General features: G+C 37.9%; 1 protein-coding gene across 4 annotated transcripts in view; it reads left to right on the forward strand.

Moving 5' to 3' along the window:
- The first annotated feature begins 335 nt into the window (after window positions 1-335).
- Window positions 336-17812, forward strand: part of LOC104127221 (protein HIRA) — a 29520-nt gene continuing 12043 nt past the window's right edge. The window contains exons 1-15 of one of the 4 annotated variants that reach the window (XM_035895356.1): window positions 336-375; window positions 2147-2209; window positions 2984-3094; window positions 3770-3860; window positions 4375-4469; window positions 5084-5179; window positions 6487-6647; window positions 7554-7721; window positions 8253-8366; window positions 10112-10182; window positions 13117-13222; window positions 13809-14036; window positions 14384-14469; window positions 14930-15124; window positions 16443-16613. In XM_035895356.1, the coding sequence (XP_035751249.1) occupies window positions 351-375; window positions 2147-2209; window positions 2984-3094; window positions 3770-3860; window positions 4375-4469; window positions 5084-5179; window positions 6487-6647; window positions 7554-7721; window positions 8253-8366; window positions 10112-10182; window positions 13117-13222; window positions 13809-14036; window positions 14384-14469; window positions 14930-15124; window positions 16443-16613 (1781 nt within the window). In that variant the 5' untranslated portion in view covers window positions 336-350. The remainder of the gene's footprint in view (window positions 376-2146; window positions 2210-2983; window positions 3095-3769; window positions 3861-4374; window positions 4470-5083; window positions 5180-6486; window positions 6648-7553; window positions 7722-8252; window positions 8367-10111; window positions 10183-13116; window positions 13223-13808; window positions 14037-14383; window positions 14470-14929; window positions 15125-16442; window positions 16614-17812) is intronic. The other 3 variants (XM_035895357.1, XM_035895358.1, XM_035895359.1) reach the window with 3 other exon arrangements.

A 17812-nucleotide genomic window follows, 5' to 3' on the forward strand; every position in this document is an offset into this window, starting at 1 on the left:
TCAGCATGTCTAGCACGTCTGTTTTTCCTGAATAAGGAGAAGCCAATGTATCTGTTGGTCAAACTTACCAGTGTGTGCTTTGGTCATGGCTACTTTTTAATGCAGACTCTTGGGAAGAGTGGTGGGATCTGAGCAGAGGAGGAATAAGTCTTCCTGTATGAGACGGCTGCATCTATTAAACCAATTTTAAATACAGTATTCTTAAACTACAAACCACTTAAACTCTGAAGCCTTGATCGTAGATGCTGTGCTGGCTCTGGAACCCATAATTCATCCTGATTATTGATGCCCCTGTGCTAAAGGTTACTGTTCCTTCTGATTTGCTGGGGAACTGTTTCCTGTTAGTACCAATGATACACCGGCAAAGTGAGCCAGGTTAGTACAATTAAAAGGTCTTTGATAAGTGGCTTCCTGGAAGGAGCATTCTCCTCTTTATGTCAAATGGCAAATTAGAGAGTGTAGTAAGGCGTCTTGCCCAAGACTGTTGACACAGATTGAAAAGGTAGCCTCTGCCACCTACAAGGTCTACAGAATGACTGTTTCTGTAAGTGTTAGTGAGTTAAACTATTTCAAATGATGCACTGGTTTAATTTAAGGGGGACCTTCTACATCTTGGGAAGGACAGAGTAAATGTTTGCTGCTTGCCTGTGCTTCTCAAAATATTCAGCTTAGCCCTGTATGTTGCATTCAGGTTAGTAGAATAAAAGATAGACTCAGGCATGACAATCTGAAGAATAGCCACAGCTAAGTCTCAGTTTATGTGTTTTATGCGGTCTAAAGAACTTGGAAGGAATGTAAGCTGAGTGCCCTCTTACTGTACTTAAAGTCTTCGCTTGGCTGCCTGTAAAAATTTTAAGGGGAATCACATGTCAGAGCTGCAATATAAATCCAAATAAAATAAACCCTAAAACAAGTCAACATAAAGGAAATAAATGTTGACATGAAGCAAAATGCATATCCCTCAAAAAGTAAGAAATACTGAATATTTGGATGAGGATTTTGTTAGCAGTTTAGCATCAAGGAATTCAGATGCTGCAGTTGCAACATAAAACCTATCATGAGATAAATTCTCCAGATCTTATTGTTTATGTCTTAAGATATCATGAAGATCCGGTGCAAGAATTGACATACATGGTAGATTTATCAAGTAATCTTGGTACGGTAGGTATTAGTTCTTTTGGCTTTTATGATCAATTGCCTTATTTTATACTGGCGCATGTGTGATCTTGCTTGCAGAAGCTTTCCAGTTTGAAAGGGTTCAGAGTGCTGCCAAAAATTACTTGAATGTGGAAATCACACACACATTCTTTCAACTAATCCTTAGTGGTAGCTCTTTGAGCATCACTGAAAGGCAGTAAGTTTACTTTTTCCCCTCTTCCTTCTCCTCCTGCAAAGGTTAAAAGAACTGTGAATGTATAGGAGAGTGTATATGTGATCCAGTAGTCAGAGCAGAATAGGCTGAGAGCAAGGGTTGTCTGGTTTCCGAAGCTGTTCTCCAGCTATGTTAGTTATTTGTTATAACATTTACATTTTCATAACGCTTAGTTTTCTTCTGAAGGATGTAGCATATGGAGAACTGAAAGATTTAAGGGTAACACTGGAGTTGGTCAGTCTTCCTTTGTCTGTATGGAAGCCATAAAAATTAAAGCTAGGCTTATGGTAAAAGCACTTCATAACAACAGAATTTAAAATTGAGACAGGTAATTGTGTGACCACCAGATGCAGTCTGAGATTGTGGAGGTGTTAAAAAAAACCAAGAACAGAAACCAAAACAAAACTTGCTTCAGGTCATTAGCTAATGAACTGTAGAAACCTGGAAGAAATTCCTTACTCAAATAGAGTTTTGCCTTGTTGGCGCTTGCTTAGTGGTATTATTGTGCTTTGAGGCATTTGGCATATCCTGCTGGATTAAGTGTCCTTGGTTATCACTGGTTTGTTATGGCATGATATCTTCCATGTACGCTTTTAATAGGCTGCCATTTCTGTCATCAGGTTGCTTTCAAATCCTGTAGTCAGCTGTAATTTTTACAACTATAGAGGAAGAAAGTTATTTGCCAACCTAAAGAGTTAATGGTTCTTCTGGCGTTACTGCATTCTCTTGACTGTAAAACAATTCAGTATGTTGCTGTTCGTTCTCTAATTCCAGGAAAGCCAATATTTTCAGTGGATATTCACCCAGATGGGACCAAGTTTGCAACAGGAGGACAAGGTATGTCTGCGTACTGATAGAAAGCAGAATTTTGCGCTCTAATAATAATCTTGTGCCTTCACAACACTTTAATCGGTTTGACCCTTTCAAAAACACATTGCTTACGCAATTATCTGTTTCCTAGAGATATAAGTCACTAAAATGCATTGAAAAGTGCTGCTGTTACTGCAGAAGGCAGGGTTATGTTTTCTGATACACTCATCCTCCTGGACATCATTGAGATAGCAGTTGCAGTAATCCAGTTGTGGCCATACTGGCCAAGTTTCTTTTTTATTTGGAGAGGAACTGAATGTGAAGTTGGGCTTTTTGATCTGCTTAGTAGAAGAGCTATTGGTACCAAAAAAAAAAATCCGATTACATAATTGGAGTAGCTCAAGAAATATGTGCAAAAGTATTATTTGGATTACAATGGTGAATAATTTGATGTTGGCTACAATAATTGCAATTTAGGATTTGAATGGATCTTTTTTCTTCTAAAATACAATTTTATTATAAACAGTTTACCCTTATAGTTGGTGTCATTATGTACGGTATGATTTTTGAACAAGGCTGTATAACTTCATTTTTAATAGCTTCCAGAAAATAAACCACTTCTGACTTGGTGTACTTATATCAGAATGGCACCTGTAATCAAATGGTTCTAAAGTTCCCACTGCAGTAATACCTAAATTTTAGCATCTGTTCTCGTACTGAAATTAAGTTGAAAAGCTTTTTTGCTTATGTATTTGTGTATGCTTATGTATTTAAAAGGGGGCACTTTTTGTTCTCTTACAGGTCAGGATTCTGGGAAAGTTGTGATCTGGAATATGGCTCCTGTCCTGAAAGAGGAAGATGAAAAGAATGAAAATATTCCCAAGATGCTTTGTCAGATGGACAATCACTTAGGTAATCAGTGGTGAATCAATCAATAAAGTACAGTGGAGTGGTCTCATACTTTGGCTATACACTTTTTTAGATATTCAGCAGAAAATGTTAAAATGTGGGAAAATGTATAGAGAAATAAGGATACCTTTGGAAATCTCCTCCCTATGAACTTTTTCCAGCTGTGGCCACAAAATAATTGATAATGAACATTCTGAGAATCTGGGGAGCTCTGAAAGAAAGGGCAAGAGAAGAAAAAAGTATAAAGGAAACATATGAAGTATGTTAAATGCTAAATTATTCTGGATTTATTGCACATTGCGTTTGAAAGTATAGTTACCTGAACAAGCTGTCCCATTTCTTGTCTTCAAGATATATCTTCCTTTCTTTGCCCTCTTAATCCCACCTCATTTACCACAAGCACTTTCCTTTCTTAGATGAATATTAATCTTTTGAGCTACTTTTGGTGAAGCTTTTTTAAATAAGGAATGGGTTTTTTTAAAGTAAGAAGCTCCTCAACTGCTACTGAAAGATAAGTACCAATTCATTTATCTAAAGCAGAGTAACTGCTTTGAGTAGAAGAAGCAGACTTAAATCCTAAACATCGCCCGTCAAGTTTTGCTTATTATAAAGTCTGTCCCCAGTCCAGAACCACTTATTTTCATATTTCATTTACAAACTTTCTTTTCTACGTTTCAGCTTGTGTGAACTGCGTGCGATGGTCAAACAATGGCGTTTACTTGGCTTCAGGGGGAGATGACAAGTTGATTATGGTGTGGAAACGAGCTGCGTAAGCATGTTTCTTCCTTCTTGATTTTATATTTTATTTCAAGTAGGTTACTCTGTCACATATCTTAGTGTTTCTTCCCTGTGCTGGCCTTTTGTAAGCTCAGCGCTTTGTCTGGTGCATAAAGAGCTGAAACCTGTGACACCACATCACTGGTGTTGGAGACTTGGTCTCTTCTGTCTCTTGGGCTGGAGTGTGTGTTTACCCGGGCAGCCTCTTTCCTCTCGAGGATCTGAGGCATTTTCTTCTGTCCTTGAAGAAAGCTTCCTGATGAGATTGAAGAGTTATCTTAAATGTTATCATTTTTTGCTATCCCTAGAAATTGTACATTTTATTGAAGCTAATTTTTTAATAACTGGAATTACTTTCTCTAAAAAATACATATTTTTTTCTTCCGTTTATTCAACAGGAATAACTGACTATGAAATAGAAGTGTACTGTGCTGCTGATTTTCTTTAGAAAGAAAGTTTGAAGAGCTTGAGGTGGTTCTGTTGATAACTGTTTCTATTTTCATTAGGTACATTGGACCTAGCACTGTGTTTGGTTCTAGTAGCAAACTTACTAATGTTGAGCAGTGGAGGTGTGTATCAATTCTCAGAAGCCATTCCGGAGGTGAGTTGAAAGATGTTGAATGAACATAATTTGCATTTATTTGGAGAAAAAACCCCTGGTTTTCAGTGTCACATTTTCTTGTTCAAAACTTACATATTTGGTGGCAAGACAGTAATTTTTTTTTAGAGCAACAATGAAAATCTAAAAGAAAATGTTATTTTTAATCAAAAGCCGATTACCATCCAAGTAACTTCTGGCAATGTAGTAGAAAACTTCCAATGACTTTGTTGTAGAAAAATTAGCAACTAAGAAACTTATATTTTGCTATTTGCTAGCTTTACAGTGAATCTGAATAAAGGAAGCTAAGCTGTTGCTTTTTCATTCAAAACAAGACAAAGTACTTTATACAGGCATTAGTACTTCCTATAATCACTAAACATTGAATTCTTTGGATTTATTGGATTTTTTTTTTTGTTCCCCATTGAATATTTATGAGTTGGAGAGCCTCACTGCCAATGAGTTTGCAATGTTCATTCTTACCTTCCGTTCTAGTGAAATGATAATAATTTCTTGGTGATAGAAAAAATGTTGCCACATAAATTCTTTTTAAAAAGATTTCTGAATTCTCTGATTACCATCAAGGTCTTATATGGAAACTTTTTTTTTTAACACAGATGTCATGGATGTAGCATGGTCTCCGCATGATGCCTGGCTGGCATCCTGTAGTGTGGATAACACTGTTGTCATCTGGAATGCTATCAAATTTCCAGGTGAGAATTCTTACATTTCAGATGTGCAAGTGTGTAAAGCTTTGTGACCAGCCCTTCCCTCCATGGGTGTATTTCACTGACTGAAAATCTCCATGTGGGAATGGGTTGTCTGTCTTTTGAGATGACACGCTTGCAGTCTGGGGAGTCGTTTTCTTCCAAGTTTGGATGGCAGTGAGCAGTGGATTCCATTCTGCTGCAGACAGCTACTACGTTCAGGTTGTGCTGCTGATTTTATATGAAGGTCATTATTACATTTATTTTCTTTTTCACCTTCTCTGCAAAATCTCAAATAAATAGAACTTCAGCTTGATGTTACATCTATATATGCTTTTTTTTTCCCCCCTGTTGCCTTTTTACCTACAGGAATTCCCATTCATTTGCCTTCAGGGGTTGTTGTCTTTTTTACCCCATTCTAAATGTCGCTGCTTAATAAGGAGTGTGACTTTACATGATGAAGGGGAGGGAGGAAGACTCAGGGAGCCTCACAGTAGCGGAAGCTCTCAAGTCTTAAATTTGATGGCCATTTTCCTTCTTCCATTGCTGCAGTCCTGGTAGCTCATGCAGTCCTGAGGCCTCTGCTTCTCAGGAACCGCACTGCCAGGCACAGCCGGTGCACGGGGCAGCTTTAGCTGACCTGTGACGGTCTGTGGCAGTTTGGGAGCATGTGCCTTTATTTGGCTGCTTCTCACCACGTAACTTGATGCAGGCTAAAACTCCCATTGTGTGGTGCCCAGTCACTGCCATTTATTTTAGGGTTGCTTCCAGTCCTCGTATCAGAGTTTTTAGACTTCCAAGCTGGCCGTGTAGCCTGTGCAGTACTCTCAGCCTCTTCTCTCACAGCCTGATAAGCAAGAGACTGACTGAAAGTAGGTCTGCCAGGCTTGCGCGTCTGTTCAGTCACAATGTTGACTTAGTTCATGTTTGATGCACAAAGCTGAATTTGTTGCAGTAATCTTTGGGTACAGAGGAAAGGGTGACGGTTTAACTGAAGTTCCAGTTAAACCGCTGATTTCCAGAGCTTGAAAGTGCTGTTCTGGAACTGCCTGGGCTCTGCTGGCCTTCCTGCTCTGATCTATTTCTTATAAAGGGTTCTGTACTGCTTATTCTGTCCAGAGTTCTCTTTCTCACTTTTTTATATCATTCTTAGCTTAACTACAGGTTCCAGTTTGGTTGACATGTTGTTGTTTGTACACTAGAAGAGGTTATATTTAATATTCTGTTTTAAAAAGATCTTGTAAATCTCTTCAACAGTCTGTCCTAAAGGAGATGTCAGTAACCCCTCTCTATTCTCAATTTTGTGGGCACAGAAATTCTTGCCACTTTGAAGGGGCATTCTGGCTTGGTGAAAGGGCTGACCTGGGATCCTGTTGGAAAATATATTGCCTCTCAGGCTGATGATCGAAGTTTGAAGGTGTGGCGGACCATGGACTGGCAGCTGGAAACCAGCATCACAAAACCCTTTGATGAGGTACTTCAGAATGTGTGACTATTCAAAGTGAATTCCTATAGAATTAATGAAAATTGTAAGAACAACTCTGATTCTGCATAAACATCAGTTCATTTAGTAGTGCCAAGTCAAATGAAACTATCAGATGGCGGATTCAAAAGGGGGCGGGGGGGAAAAGAGCTGTTTTCTCACACAACATATGATTAAATTGAGACTCTCATTGCCATTGGATGTTGTGTGTGCCAAAGGTTTACATGGGCTATGTAAACAATGAAGTAAATTTGTGGAAATGTAGAGCTTATTCCAAGAAGGTATTGGCACACCAGTTACGTTGTTCTTAGTTTCTTCTCTATGCATCTTCTGTTGGCCACTATCAGAAATGAGATGAGTACTTAGGAAGGATCTTTGGTCTGGCACCATAGGGCTGTTATGTGATGACTTTGATCAAGAGATCACATTTCTGGGAACAGAAGTTGGTGCTTAGTGCGTGGAGTGTTTTGCAGTGATCTTACGGTACCATGATTAGTGCCATTACTCTCAGTAATAGACTGTAAGCGCCTAAATTCATGTGAGAGCTGGTATTGCAAGCTGAAGTCCCATTATTAGCAGTTGGTATGCTGCAGCCCTGTTGCTATCCAGGACTGTGGTGATTCCTGAGTTTACAGTATCCAAAAAGACTTATCTTTTGTTTGCTTTAAAGTTCTCCCCCTTTTGATAGGCCTTCATAAATTACAGTAGATCACCTGTATAAACGTGGCTGAAGTGCTGAGAATTGTATGTAATGTCATTCTTATATATTCACAAAAGACTGACTTTGTAATCATATTCCCTAAATCTAAAATTGAAATAGTTTGTATTAAAAATCCTTTGTTTGCCAAACACTTTTAATGCTCTAGTGTGGGGGGTTTTTTTGATTCTTTTTGTCAGTGTGGAGGGACAACTCATGTGTTGCGTCTTAGCTGGTCACCTGATGGTCACTATCTTGTTTCTGCTCATGCCATGAATAATTCTGGACCTACTGCTCAGATCATTGAGAGAGATGGATGGAAAACCAACATGGATTTTGTAGGGCATCGGAAGGCAGTTACAGTAGTGGTGAGTGAGTGATAATAATTTATCCCTGAAGTAAAACTTCTAATATGTGCTATTTGATCATTTAATGCATAAATGGGACAAGAGGTGGGGATAGGTGCCAGGATTAGTAAAGCAAATGTATGGTGGTGTTTAAAAAATGTCAACTTTACATGTTGGAAGCAATCAGCTTGCTCTTGTGATAAGAGAACTGGACATGGATGAACAGGGTAAGAAAGGGGAGTACAGGAGCATGTGAGGAATGCAGAACACTTTGTTAGCTGCTCAGTGACTTGATTAAAGTGACTTAGGTTTCCAGTGGGTTCCTGCTCGCTAGTAAATTGAGTATTATTTGCCGTTCCTGTTAAGGCATTCAGAAAACCCCTTAAGAAAGCCTATGCTGCTGTTATCAGTGCTCTTACAGAGTCTAGGTTAGGGACTTTGTTTCTTGGAAGTGGTTTTTTTTCACTCTTAAGTGGAAAACCTGCTTTTAAAGCAGATCTCCTACTAAAATGTAATTATGGTAATAAAATTTGGGGCATCTCATTTGTTCAGAAATTCAATCCAAAAATCTTCAAGAAGAAACAAAAGAATGGGAGCTCCACCAAGTCGAGTTGTCCCTACTGCTGTTGTGCTGTTGGTAGTAAGGACCGATCTCTTTCTGTCTGGGTAAGTGGGGTTTTTGCTGCCTTTGACTAATGTGGTCATTTGGATGTCTTGAGGGTTTAGCACAAAGGTTGTGTGTACAGCATGGAGTCTTATATTTAGATTCATGTTGAGTTTTCTTTCTCTCTGTTGCTACAGGATTAGCTGGGGGGAAGGAAGTGGATTGGTATTAGTTCATTTCTCTAAAGCCAAGAGCAGCTTGAGGCCAGCGGCAGAGCATGTTGCCCTGGTCAGGGGGAGGAACTGTTAAGGGAAGTAATGTGTTACCACAGTTAATAAACATAATTCAGCCCAGTTGTCTTCCTGTGTCTTTTACTCATTCTCTATGTGAGGCTCCTAAGAAGAAGACTTTACTGTTTCTCCATGTTTAGCCCACCTGCCCATTAATCACTTAGAGTCTAGCTTTGTTAGTCTTGCTTTTATGGGTACGAGGAGAAAATAGGCACAGGATAGCTGTTTCTGAGCGTATATATGGCTCATCTTTCTGCTTCGTTCTGGCTTCAATCCCTGGCTTCTGCCTTTGCTATGCAAAGGAATGTGAAAGTGAATGAGCTTTTTAAGTATGTGTTCAAGCTTTTAATATCTGGTTTGGTGTTTACTTTAAAATCTACACTAAAATTGTTATTCTGGCTAAGAGAAGGGTAGCTTTTCTCACATTTATAAATGCAAGATGGATTGTTTGACAACTGCAAAGGACAGGGAATAAATTTCACTGATTTATAAAGCTTTGTGATGAGAATGTGTGCTGGAACACACTGATTGCTAACTGCAATCTACTATTTATAGATTCCAGTGTGATATTTATCCATCAATCGCTAAATGCATAACTCTAAATCTGTTTTTGGCAATGCTACCAGTGCATACCCATATCAAAGTATCACTCTAAGTATATTTTACTTTCTATTTATATTATTATTTCATTTAGGGTGCCTGTTGAGGTTATACTAGGTATTAGAGAGATGCAAAGTTATAGGCGGTCTTTGCCCTGAAGAGCTTAATAGATATGTATACAACACAGACCTATGGAAACATAATTAACTACTGAAGATGACTACTACATTGCATCTGTGAACCTATGAGCATGAAACATCCTAGATCACATTGATTTCTTCCGCTTCATTTCAATTGTACTATACACTACAAGTCCATTGGTTTAACATTAAAGAGCTTAGAATGGTTTGGGACAGGTTACTGGGAATTTTCATATTCAGTTCTTTATTACTAAGCATATTTCTAAGTTTAGAGGAATCCTCTTTAAGAATAATTGTGAGTCAAATTCCCTTTGCTCTTGATAGGCTTCACTTACTTTCACAAGTAGTCTGAGTGAGGACATGGAAACCTAACCTGTTTTCTATCTTCCTGTTGTGCTGGCAGCTTGCAACATCTTTATCTCAGAGAAGCTTAGAATAGAAGCCATCTTCAGCATCTGCGGAATTACTTTCGGAGCAGTAGAGGGTGTTCTATGACTGTGATGTAAAGGGTGTTCTACGGCTGTGATGTAAAGGCAGAGTGGGTTAAGCACTTCAGTCTGTGTTTCAGAAAGGAGAGGGTTGAATGTCAGCTCTTCTTCTCCAAGGCTTCTCTGTGCCAGTAGTGGAATGGGTAACTAGGTGCTTCAGACATGCAGCTGCCTTCTGGCCAGACCTTGTTTGGTGAATATTGTTGGGCTCTGGGAGAGTATTAATGTGGTAATATTGGTGGTGGCATAGAACTTCTAAATTTCTGAGTGTTGTTTCTTCTGTTTTAAGCTCACATGTCTGAAACGACCTTTAGTTGTCATACACGAGCTGTTTGACAAGTCTATTATGGACATCTCATGGTAAGTTGATTTCTGGTGTTTGTTACAAAAGCCAAAGTGTTGCTATCAACTTCAGGTACACATGTTAACTGGAAACTCCTTAAAACAGTGCAGGTTGTAGCTGTTGGAACAACAGTAGGAAGTTCTGGCATGTGGTCACTTGAGATTGTGTAACATTAAAACTGCTTAAAAATTGATATATTTAGAACATGATGCAGTAAAATACTTGTGGAATGAGTTCCTACTTGTTACAATTCTCTCAGGGGTTTTTTTGTAGACTATGTGTTTTATACCATGACACGTTGGACTGGGTGACCTTTCTGTGTATTTCATCTATGAAAAGCTATTGCACTATACAGTTATGACAAATTCAGGTGAACCTTCTAGGCCAATCTTTCCATCATGCCTAAGGACACAGTATACCAAAAGAATTTTTTTTAAAATGTTTTCTACATACACTCACTCATTTATACACACACACACGCACTACTCACTCATCATCTGAATGCCTGAAGGATTTTCAGGTATAAAAAAAATAAATGTAATAGCTTTTGGTTTTGGTAAAAATGTAGTTATACTGTGTTGTTGCAGCACCCTGTGAAGGGCCATGTTAAATTGCTCTGTGTTGAAGAGTGGCAGAGGTGATCATATAGCAAGTCTCAGAGGAGGGATAATGAATCTACTACACCCAACCACACCCCATCCACCAACCACAGGACATAGCAGAAGGGCAAGTGCCGAGCTCTCCCAAGAGGCTGCAGGACATCTCTAGTGATTTGGGTTGGATTGGACAATCCACTTTCCCAGCAGTCTACTGTCCCAAATCTTGTTTTCCTCTTTCTGCAGTTAGTGGTGTTCTCTCCTCTCCTCCTTTCTTCCTAAGGCCTGGTCATAAAAATGGAGAAGTTAATAGTTCTTTATTCACTGCAGGACTTAAATAATAAGGGAGAAATAACCGTGAGACCACTCGCTATTAAAAAAATACTCTGCACCTATGCATCAGGTGATTTACAGAGTTAAGGGTTCTGTACAAGAGTAATACTTTTTTCATGATAGGCACACAACTGATTACATAGGTTGTCTTAATTCTAGCACCTCCTAACTTCTGAAATCCTGCCTTAATAGTTGTAACAATCTTGGTGGGTTTATGCTGTAAATTTTAAAGCTTACCATTGTATAACTTCCTGTTTTCTGTGTGCGGTGTGGATTTTGCTGTGAAGCTCAGTGAAGCATGATAAAAAGCTTTCAAAACAAAAACATTTTTCTTTCATTAATAGATTAAGGCTAGAAAGCCAATTAGTAGAATATTTCATGAGAAGTGCTGCTATTGTTGTAGTACAATAGCTTTGAATAGTTTTTTTTTCCTGTAGTGTTTTTTATTTCTCCATCTGCAATTTGCACATTTCTCATGGCATAAAGTCGTTGGGAGTAATAGCTGGTTAACATTTTGCAATTTCTGAGAAAATGGTTTTGTGGGATATTTGAGAGACAAAGGATCATTGGGAAGCTTGTTATTTTATATCCTGTTTACAAATTGAAATGTATGGCTGAAATGTCAATAATATGGAATGTTCCCAGAAACATGCTCCATTCTGAAAACAGACTGAGTAAATTCAGAGAAATCTGGTACTATTATATTGTTATAGCTGTCTCATTTCTATTTTGGAGTTTTAGACTTGGATCCATCATCATAATATCTGAACATGATTATGTTTTCATGGAACAAATGCTTGGATCTAAAGTCAACAGGAGCTCCGCAATTTTGTCTGCTAAGCAAACAGAAAACTCTCACTAAGATTTTATCATTTTCTAACTTGGAGTAGTGTTGGTTAACCTAGTTACACGATGCTGAGGCTAACTTCTCTGGCTGTGATGCTATCGGGGCATCAGCCACCATGAAAAAGATGTTTACAAACACCTATAGCCATGATGCATGTAATAATTTTTAAGCCTTGCTGGACTAATTTGGATAGGGCTTCAGAGTTCTGCCTGCTTCCCTTTCCTCTTCTGTTCTCTGTAACAAGTAATCTATAAACCATTATGTCGCTGTCTCTGTGAGCTCTGTAATTGGAAGTTACTGGGTTAGCAGTCAAAACTCATCAAATACTATTTTTTTTTTTTACAAATGTGCAATATTAGGTTATATACGGAAGGTTATAATTCCATTAAGACTAGAATGTATAGTCTCTCCTCTCTCTCTTCCATGAAGAAAATTTCCGAGACCTACAGAAGAGTGTTACAATATATCCCCACGTACAAGAACATGTGCAGTTTGCTTAAAAACCCAAAGGATGAACAATAACAAAATCAAACATACGTTCTTGCCTAGTACAGTGAGTTTTGGACTGCTCAGATGCACATCTCTTTATTGCTCTTGTTTCAGAGAATGATGATAGAGACAAGGCATTTACCCAACATATAGAGCTTCTCTCTTAAGAGTCGCATCCCTTCTCCTTCCTATATTGTTTATTTGGACTGTAAGCTCTTTGTAGGAACGAAGCTTCATCTTCCATGGGCCCCAAACAGTAGCTTATATGGCCTTAAAAAAAAGTGTGTCGATTGCTTACCTGCTGAAGGCTCCTTTCTTCACCCAGTTCCGTTAGCACACAAATTTTGTACATCTTTTGAAGGAAATACATTTAGAATTTTCTTTCATTGCTCATTGTGAACACTGTTCTGTTTTAGCCATACAGAAAGATTTTCATGGTGCTGATCATGCCATGGGTAGGTGTATAGTTCTAACACTGCCTTCCTCTGCAATGCCCAAAAGAATATCGGCACACACATTCTTGCTGTCCATCACCCTGTCTCCTTGCTGTCCCACTTCTTTTGTTCCATGAGTAGTTGCTGTGATAATAAATCTTAAGCTAAGATTTTTATTGAGCAATTTATTGTATTGCCTCTCTGCATCAATGAAAGGGATTGAAAACAAAGATGGACCTTTATTTCCTTCAGGACCCTTAATGGGCTTGGTATTCTGGTGTGTTCCATGGATGGATCAGTGGCGTTTTTGGACTTTTCCCAGGATGAACTTGGAGATCCACTCAGTGAGGAGGAAAAGGTACAGTAAGCACTCAGAGAATCTGTGATCATACTTAAGGGATGTATTAATTCAATTAAAATATTGGAATATTTATAGAAGTATGTAGTGACTGATTTCCATATTACAGAAAAATGTGTTCTTTTTTAATGATTTGTAAAGTAGACAAGCAGTCAAGAAATTAATTTGTGGTATTAGTTTCTATTCTGGAAAGAAAGTCTATTTGGAAAGCATCCACATGCTTACACATTATTATACATTTGAAGTAATGATTTGGCCAAGGAAACAAGGAGTGGGTGCTTCAAAACACTTTAAAATTACTCTTTGACTTGCATATATGCAAGTCTCTAAACTGATTGCTGGTGGCTGTTTTTTCCTCTCATTGCTATTAGCAACTAAAGCTTTGAATTCCAATTATTTTACGTATTGATTTAGTGTTAGCTGAATATATAAAGAAAAAAAAATCTGTAGTGTATAAATGATACAGAGGGCATTTGCATTTTATGGATTCCATTAGATTTGTGTGATTCCATTACCTTATAATTAGTGATGTCATGCTAGCAGTTGTAGTCACTCTTTTTGTGTGATACATTTTTAATGCCCACAGAGCAACATTCATCAGTCCACCTATGGTAAAAGCCTAGCTATAATGACTGAAGCTCAGTTGTCTACCACCATTATTGAGAATCCAGAGATGCTCAAGTATCAACAGAGGCAGCAACAGCAGCAGGTGGAGCAGAAGAACGCATCAATTAGGGAAGGATCTGGGACTGCAACAGCAGCTCCCAAAGTGGCAAGCATGGTTAATGGGGAGAGTTTGGAAGACATTAGAAAGGTAGGTGGTCTTGGATAGTCACTTCATAGTGTCAAGTACTAAGCTGATAAATATCAAACTGCTTATAATAAAATCAATTTCTGCTTCCGTATTTGTGATGCATGGCACCTTTCAACCTCAAGTTGTGGTATTAAAATACACTTGTATTGCTAAAAATATAGATTGATTCTATTTATGCAGTAATAGCATGGTTCAAAGACAATATGGAAAAAAAAATCTTTGTTAACAGACTTTTAATTGAGGAACATCTTTAATACACCTATTCTTGTCAGATGGGGAAAAAAAAAGAAAAAGAAAAAAGCATTTCCTGTTTATCAGAAATAATGATGAAATATATTTCCCAACAGAATCTCTTAAAAAAACAAGTTGAAACACGAACAGCAGATGGTCGAAGAAGGATCACGCCTCTCTGCATAGCTCAGCTGGACACTGGGTACATTTGGAAGTGGTCTTTAAAATCCTTCTTTACCTTTTTTTTTCTTTTTTCTGATGCAAACTAAGAATTCTGACTTACTTTAATGTTATGGCATCTACAGCACTTGCTGGAAATACTGTGTGTATACTTACAGAATATAGTTTGAGCCTATATTCTCTTAGCTCTAAGATCTCACTTCTAACAGACAAGTGTAATTTTCATTGTCTACCATTATAGATGAGTGAACAACACTTAATGTATTGTAGGTTCATATCTACGTTAATAGTAGCTTTAGCATCCTTTGTATATGAGAAATGAGTCTGGAAGGTTAGGTGTTGGTGGTTTATTTTAGGCTGTATATGAGTATCCAATGTGGAAAAAGAAAGAATAGAATAAATAGTTTAGTTAAAATTATTCTTTTTCAATTATTTTTAAAGTGTTGTTGAGAAATATATTTGTTGTTTGTGTTTTTGCTTAGGGATTTTTCTACAGCATTTTTCAACAGCATCCCAATATCAGGATCTCTGTCTGGCTCAATGATGTCTTCTCAAAGTAACCAGCAGCTCATGTCATTAGATTCTAACGCAGCGAATTCCCTTAATACTTCAAAGCCTTCTGTAGAGCCAACAGCAGCCAGTATAAAACCAACAGATGATACAGCAAATAAAGATGGGTCAGTGTCTGCAGTTTTGTTTTTCATTTACTTGACTCTGTTTAGTTTTTCATTCTTGTTCACAGTTCTGTAATCAAGCAATTACTAAAATGGCTTCCAAAACATCAAGAATCTAATGCTCCTGAAAACATCAAGATTTTACTGCTATTTGGTTACTTTAAATAGTGATAAATCAGTAAAAAATAAATCCATAAGCATAGTTCTGGAAATGAACTTCAATGCAATGACCAGCAATGGAAGTAATGAAGCCTTTTTTCCCCATCAAATTTTGTCCTGTGTTCTGTAGATCTCTCTTCAAACATGGTAGTACTTCCTCCCTGTGTAACAACCCCATCAGAGTGCAGTGACACTGACTTGCCAATGTGCGTATGCTGATTGGCCGTGTGTCTTTCAAATTAATTACAGAACGACTAAATTTTATTTGCTTTTTCCTCAATGGTAACACTGACTTGGTTTCTTCTCCTCAAGTTGTTTTTATAGCATTTGTAAGAGGACAGTGTCATTGGAACCTCTACCACTCCATCAAGTTTAGTTGAAATTGGCCACAGATTAAAAAATGAGTGGGTAGACTATGAGAAGTCATCGACAGATGAAACTATTAAGTCTCCTTTTCTTTGGAAATTGAACTTCTAACAGCTTTTTAGAACAAACATCAGTTATCTCAGAGCCATTCTTTCTTTCAATTCATTCTCTGAATGAATTGAAAAATCTCTAAAGTAAACAGCTATTCAAATAACAGATCCCTGGAATGCTTTAGTGTGGGGAAAACACATTCCTTTGCCTTAGAGTTATGCTTGAAAAGGCCTAATAATTAGTTTGGATTCAACTACAACAAAATCAAAACCTGGCATGAATTGTTTCAGCCCAAATTGTTTGATTGATAAACAGTGGAATATAATCTTTTCATGGAGAGTATTTAGTAACCTGAACAAGGGGTAAAACTGGGAAGCCCAGTCATCGTTTAAAATCGTGATCCCTTCCCTTTGGGTATATAAGTACCAGCTAAAAATATCATTTTATTCCTGAATTAAAAATACATAATGAATGAATGGTGATCTTTAGATCTATCTATGTGGCCACATGAAGCTCTTTGCTCTCAGATGTATCATAAACAGCTTTTGAGAGTAGGCAAAGCTTGCAAGATGCTGGTGCATGAAAGATGAAAAAGCATGTAGTAATTCGTGTATGTACTTGAGTGAAAGGTTTTCAGTATGGTTTCTGGCCTGTACAATGAATGCTAGCTAGCTGTTATGAACAATGCAGGTTACCGATACTAAATTTCTTTCAATCGTTGGTTTCCTGTCCCTTTTACTGACAGTGTAAATGCTACCTCTGCCTCAACTGCTCCTCCTGCATCATCTTCCTCTGTGTTGACAACGCCATCCAAGATTGAACCTATGAAAGCATTTGATTCTAGATTTACGGAACGATCCAAAGCCACCTCAGGGACTGCTGTTGTAACAAATACAAATCAGACTGTTGTGGACAGGTAAGACATAGCCTGGGGGCAAAAAAAAAAGGAAGGATGGTAACGTACAGAATTAAAACAATGTTGATTGTCTGTGGTGTGGGTGTCGTGGTGCTGGCACTCTAGAAATTGTCTTGGGTCTCTTCTACAGTTGAAAGAAAGGAGATGGCTGTGAATAGGTAAATTCTTTGCTGGCAATATTCCTTTGTGCATTTGTCTCTGACATTTGGGATCAAGCAGACTCTTCATATTCTGAGTTAAGACTATTGTTACAAGGGGCTATGTGTGCGCATCTGCCTCCGTGTGCGGCTGCATGCATCTGCTCCTTAGAAGACAAAAATAGCCAGCCTGCATATCTCTACAAGAGTGAGATTTACTTCAAGATAAATCACCATACATGTCTGCAGAGGGCCTATCATCATAATAGCTGCAGATGTATTTCATTTTTATGCCTTGAAGGCACGCAGAGAAGACGCTTTGAATTTAAGGGGTTTTGGCTCTGGATCCACATGATTTTTAAAAAAAAAAAAAAAAAAAAAGAAGAAAGCCTTTGGTTTTGTGACATAGTGTGTTATGGCATAAGTGTCCCTGCTTCACCAAAACCCATGACAGAAAAAATAGCAATCTTGAAAAAGAAATATGTAGTTCCCCAACTTATTATCAATAAAATGTGGTTCTACTAAATACCTCAGTATTTTTATATCAAAGGCTTTAGCCATATGATGCAGAAGAAAGATGTATTAAATTACTCTCATAATTGCTTCTAATGTGTCAGTAAAGTATGGATAGAAGTGTATTGTTTGGCATAATTCAGATGCCAAAGAAGAAAAAATTAGATTACGCAAGATATTCCTAGGAAGCCGAAGGGTTATGGAATAAGCGGCAAAACATTGTTGTGAGTTAATAAATAGCTATTGGAGGGAATGGGAAGAGTATGATTAAATGACCTATTTTAGTGTATAATGATTAACAAAAGAGTTCACAGGGATTTGTATTTTGTCGTCTTTAGTTATATTGTATTCCTGAAATGGAAAATGGAGCAGTGAGGTCATTTGTATGGTTTGCAGATGCACATCCTACTTACAGTAGTCAGAACTGAATAGGGCAACTTTTGGGGATAGATGACAGAATGACAAATGAAGTTCTGCATGAGTAAGCAGAAAGCATAATGTCCATTGAAGGGGAAAAGGTGAATACTCTTGCATTTTTGTGCTGAATTA

This window comes from Egretta garzetta, unplaced genomic scaffold, assembly GCF_000687185.1.
Source record: "Egretta garzetta isolate BGI_Z169 unplaced genomic scaffold, ASM68718v1 scaffold25, whole genome shotgun sequence".
NCBI classification, from domain to species: Eukaryota; Metazoa; Chordata; class Aves; order Pelecaniformes; family Ardeidae; genus Egretta; species Egretta garzetta.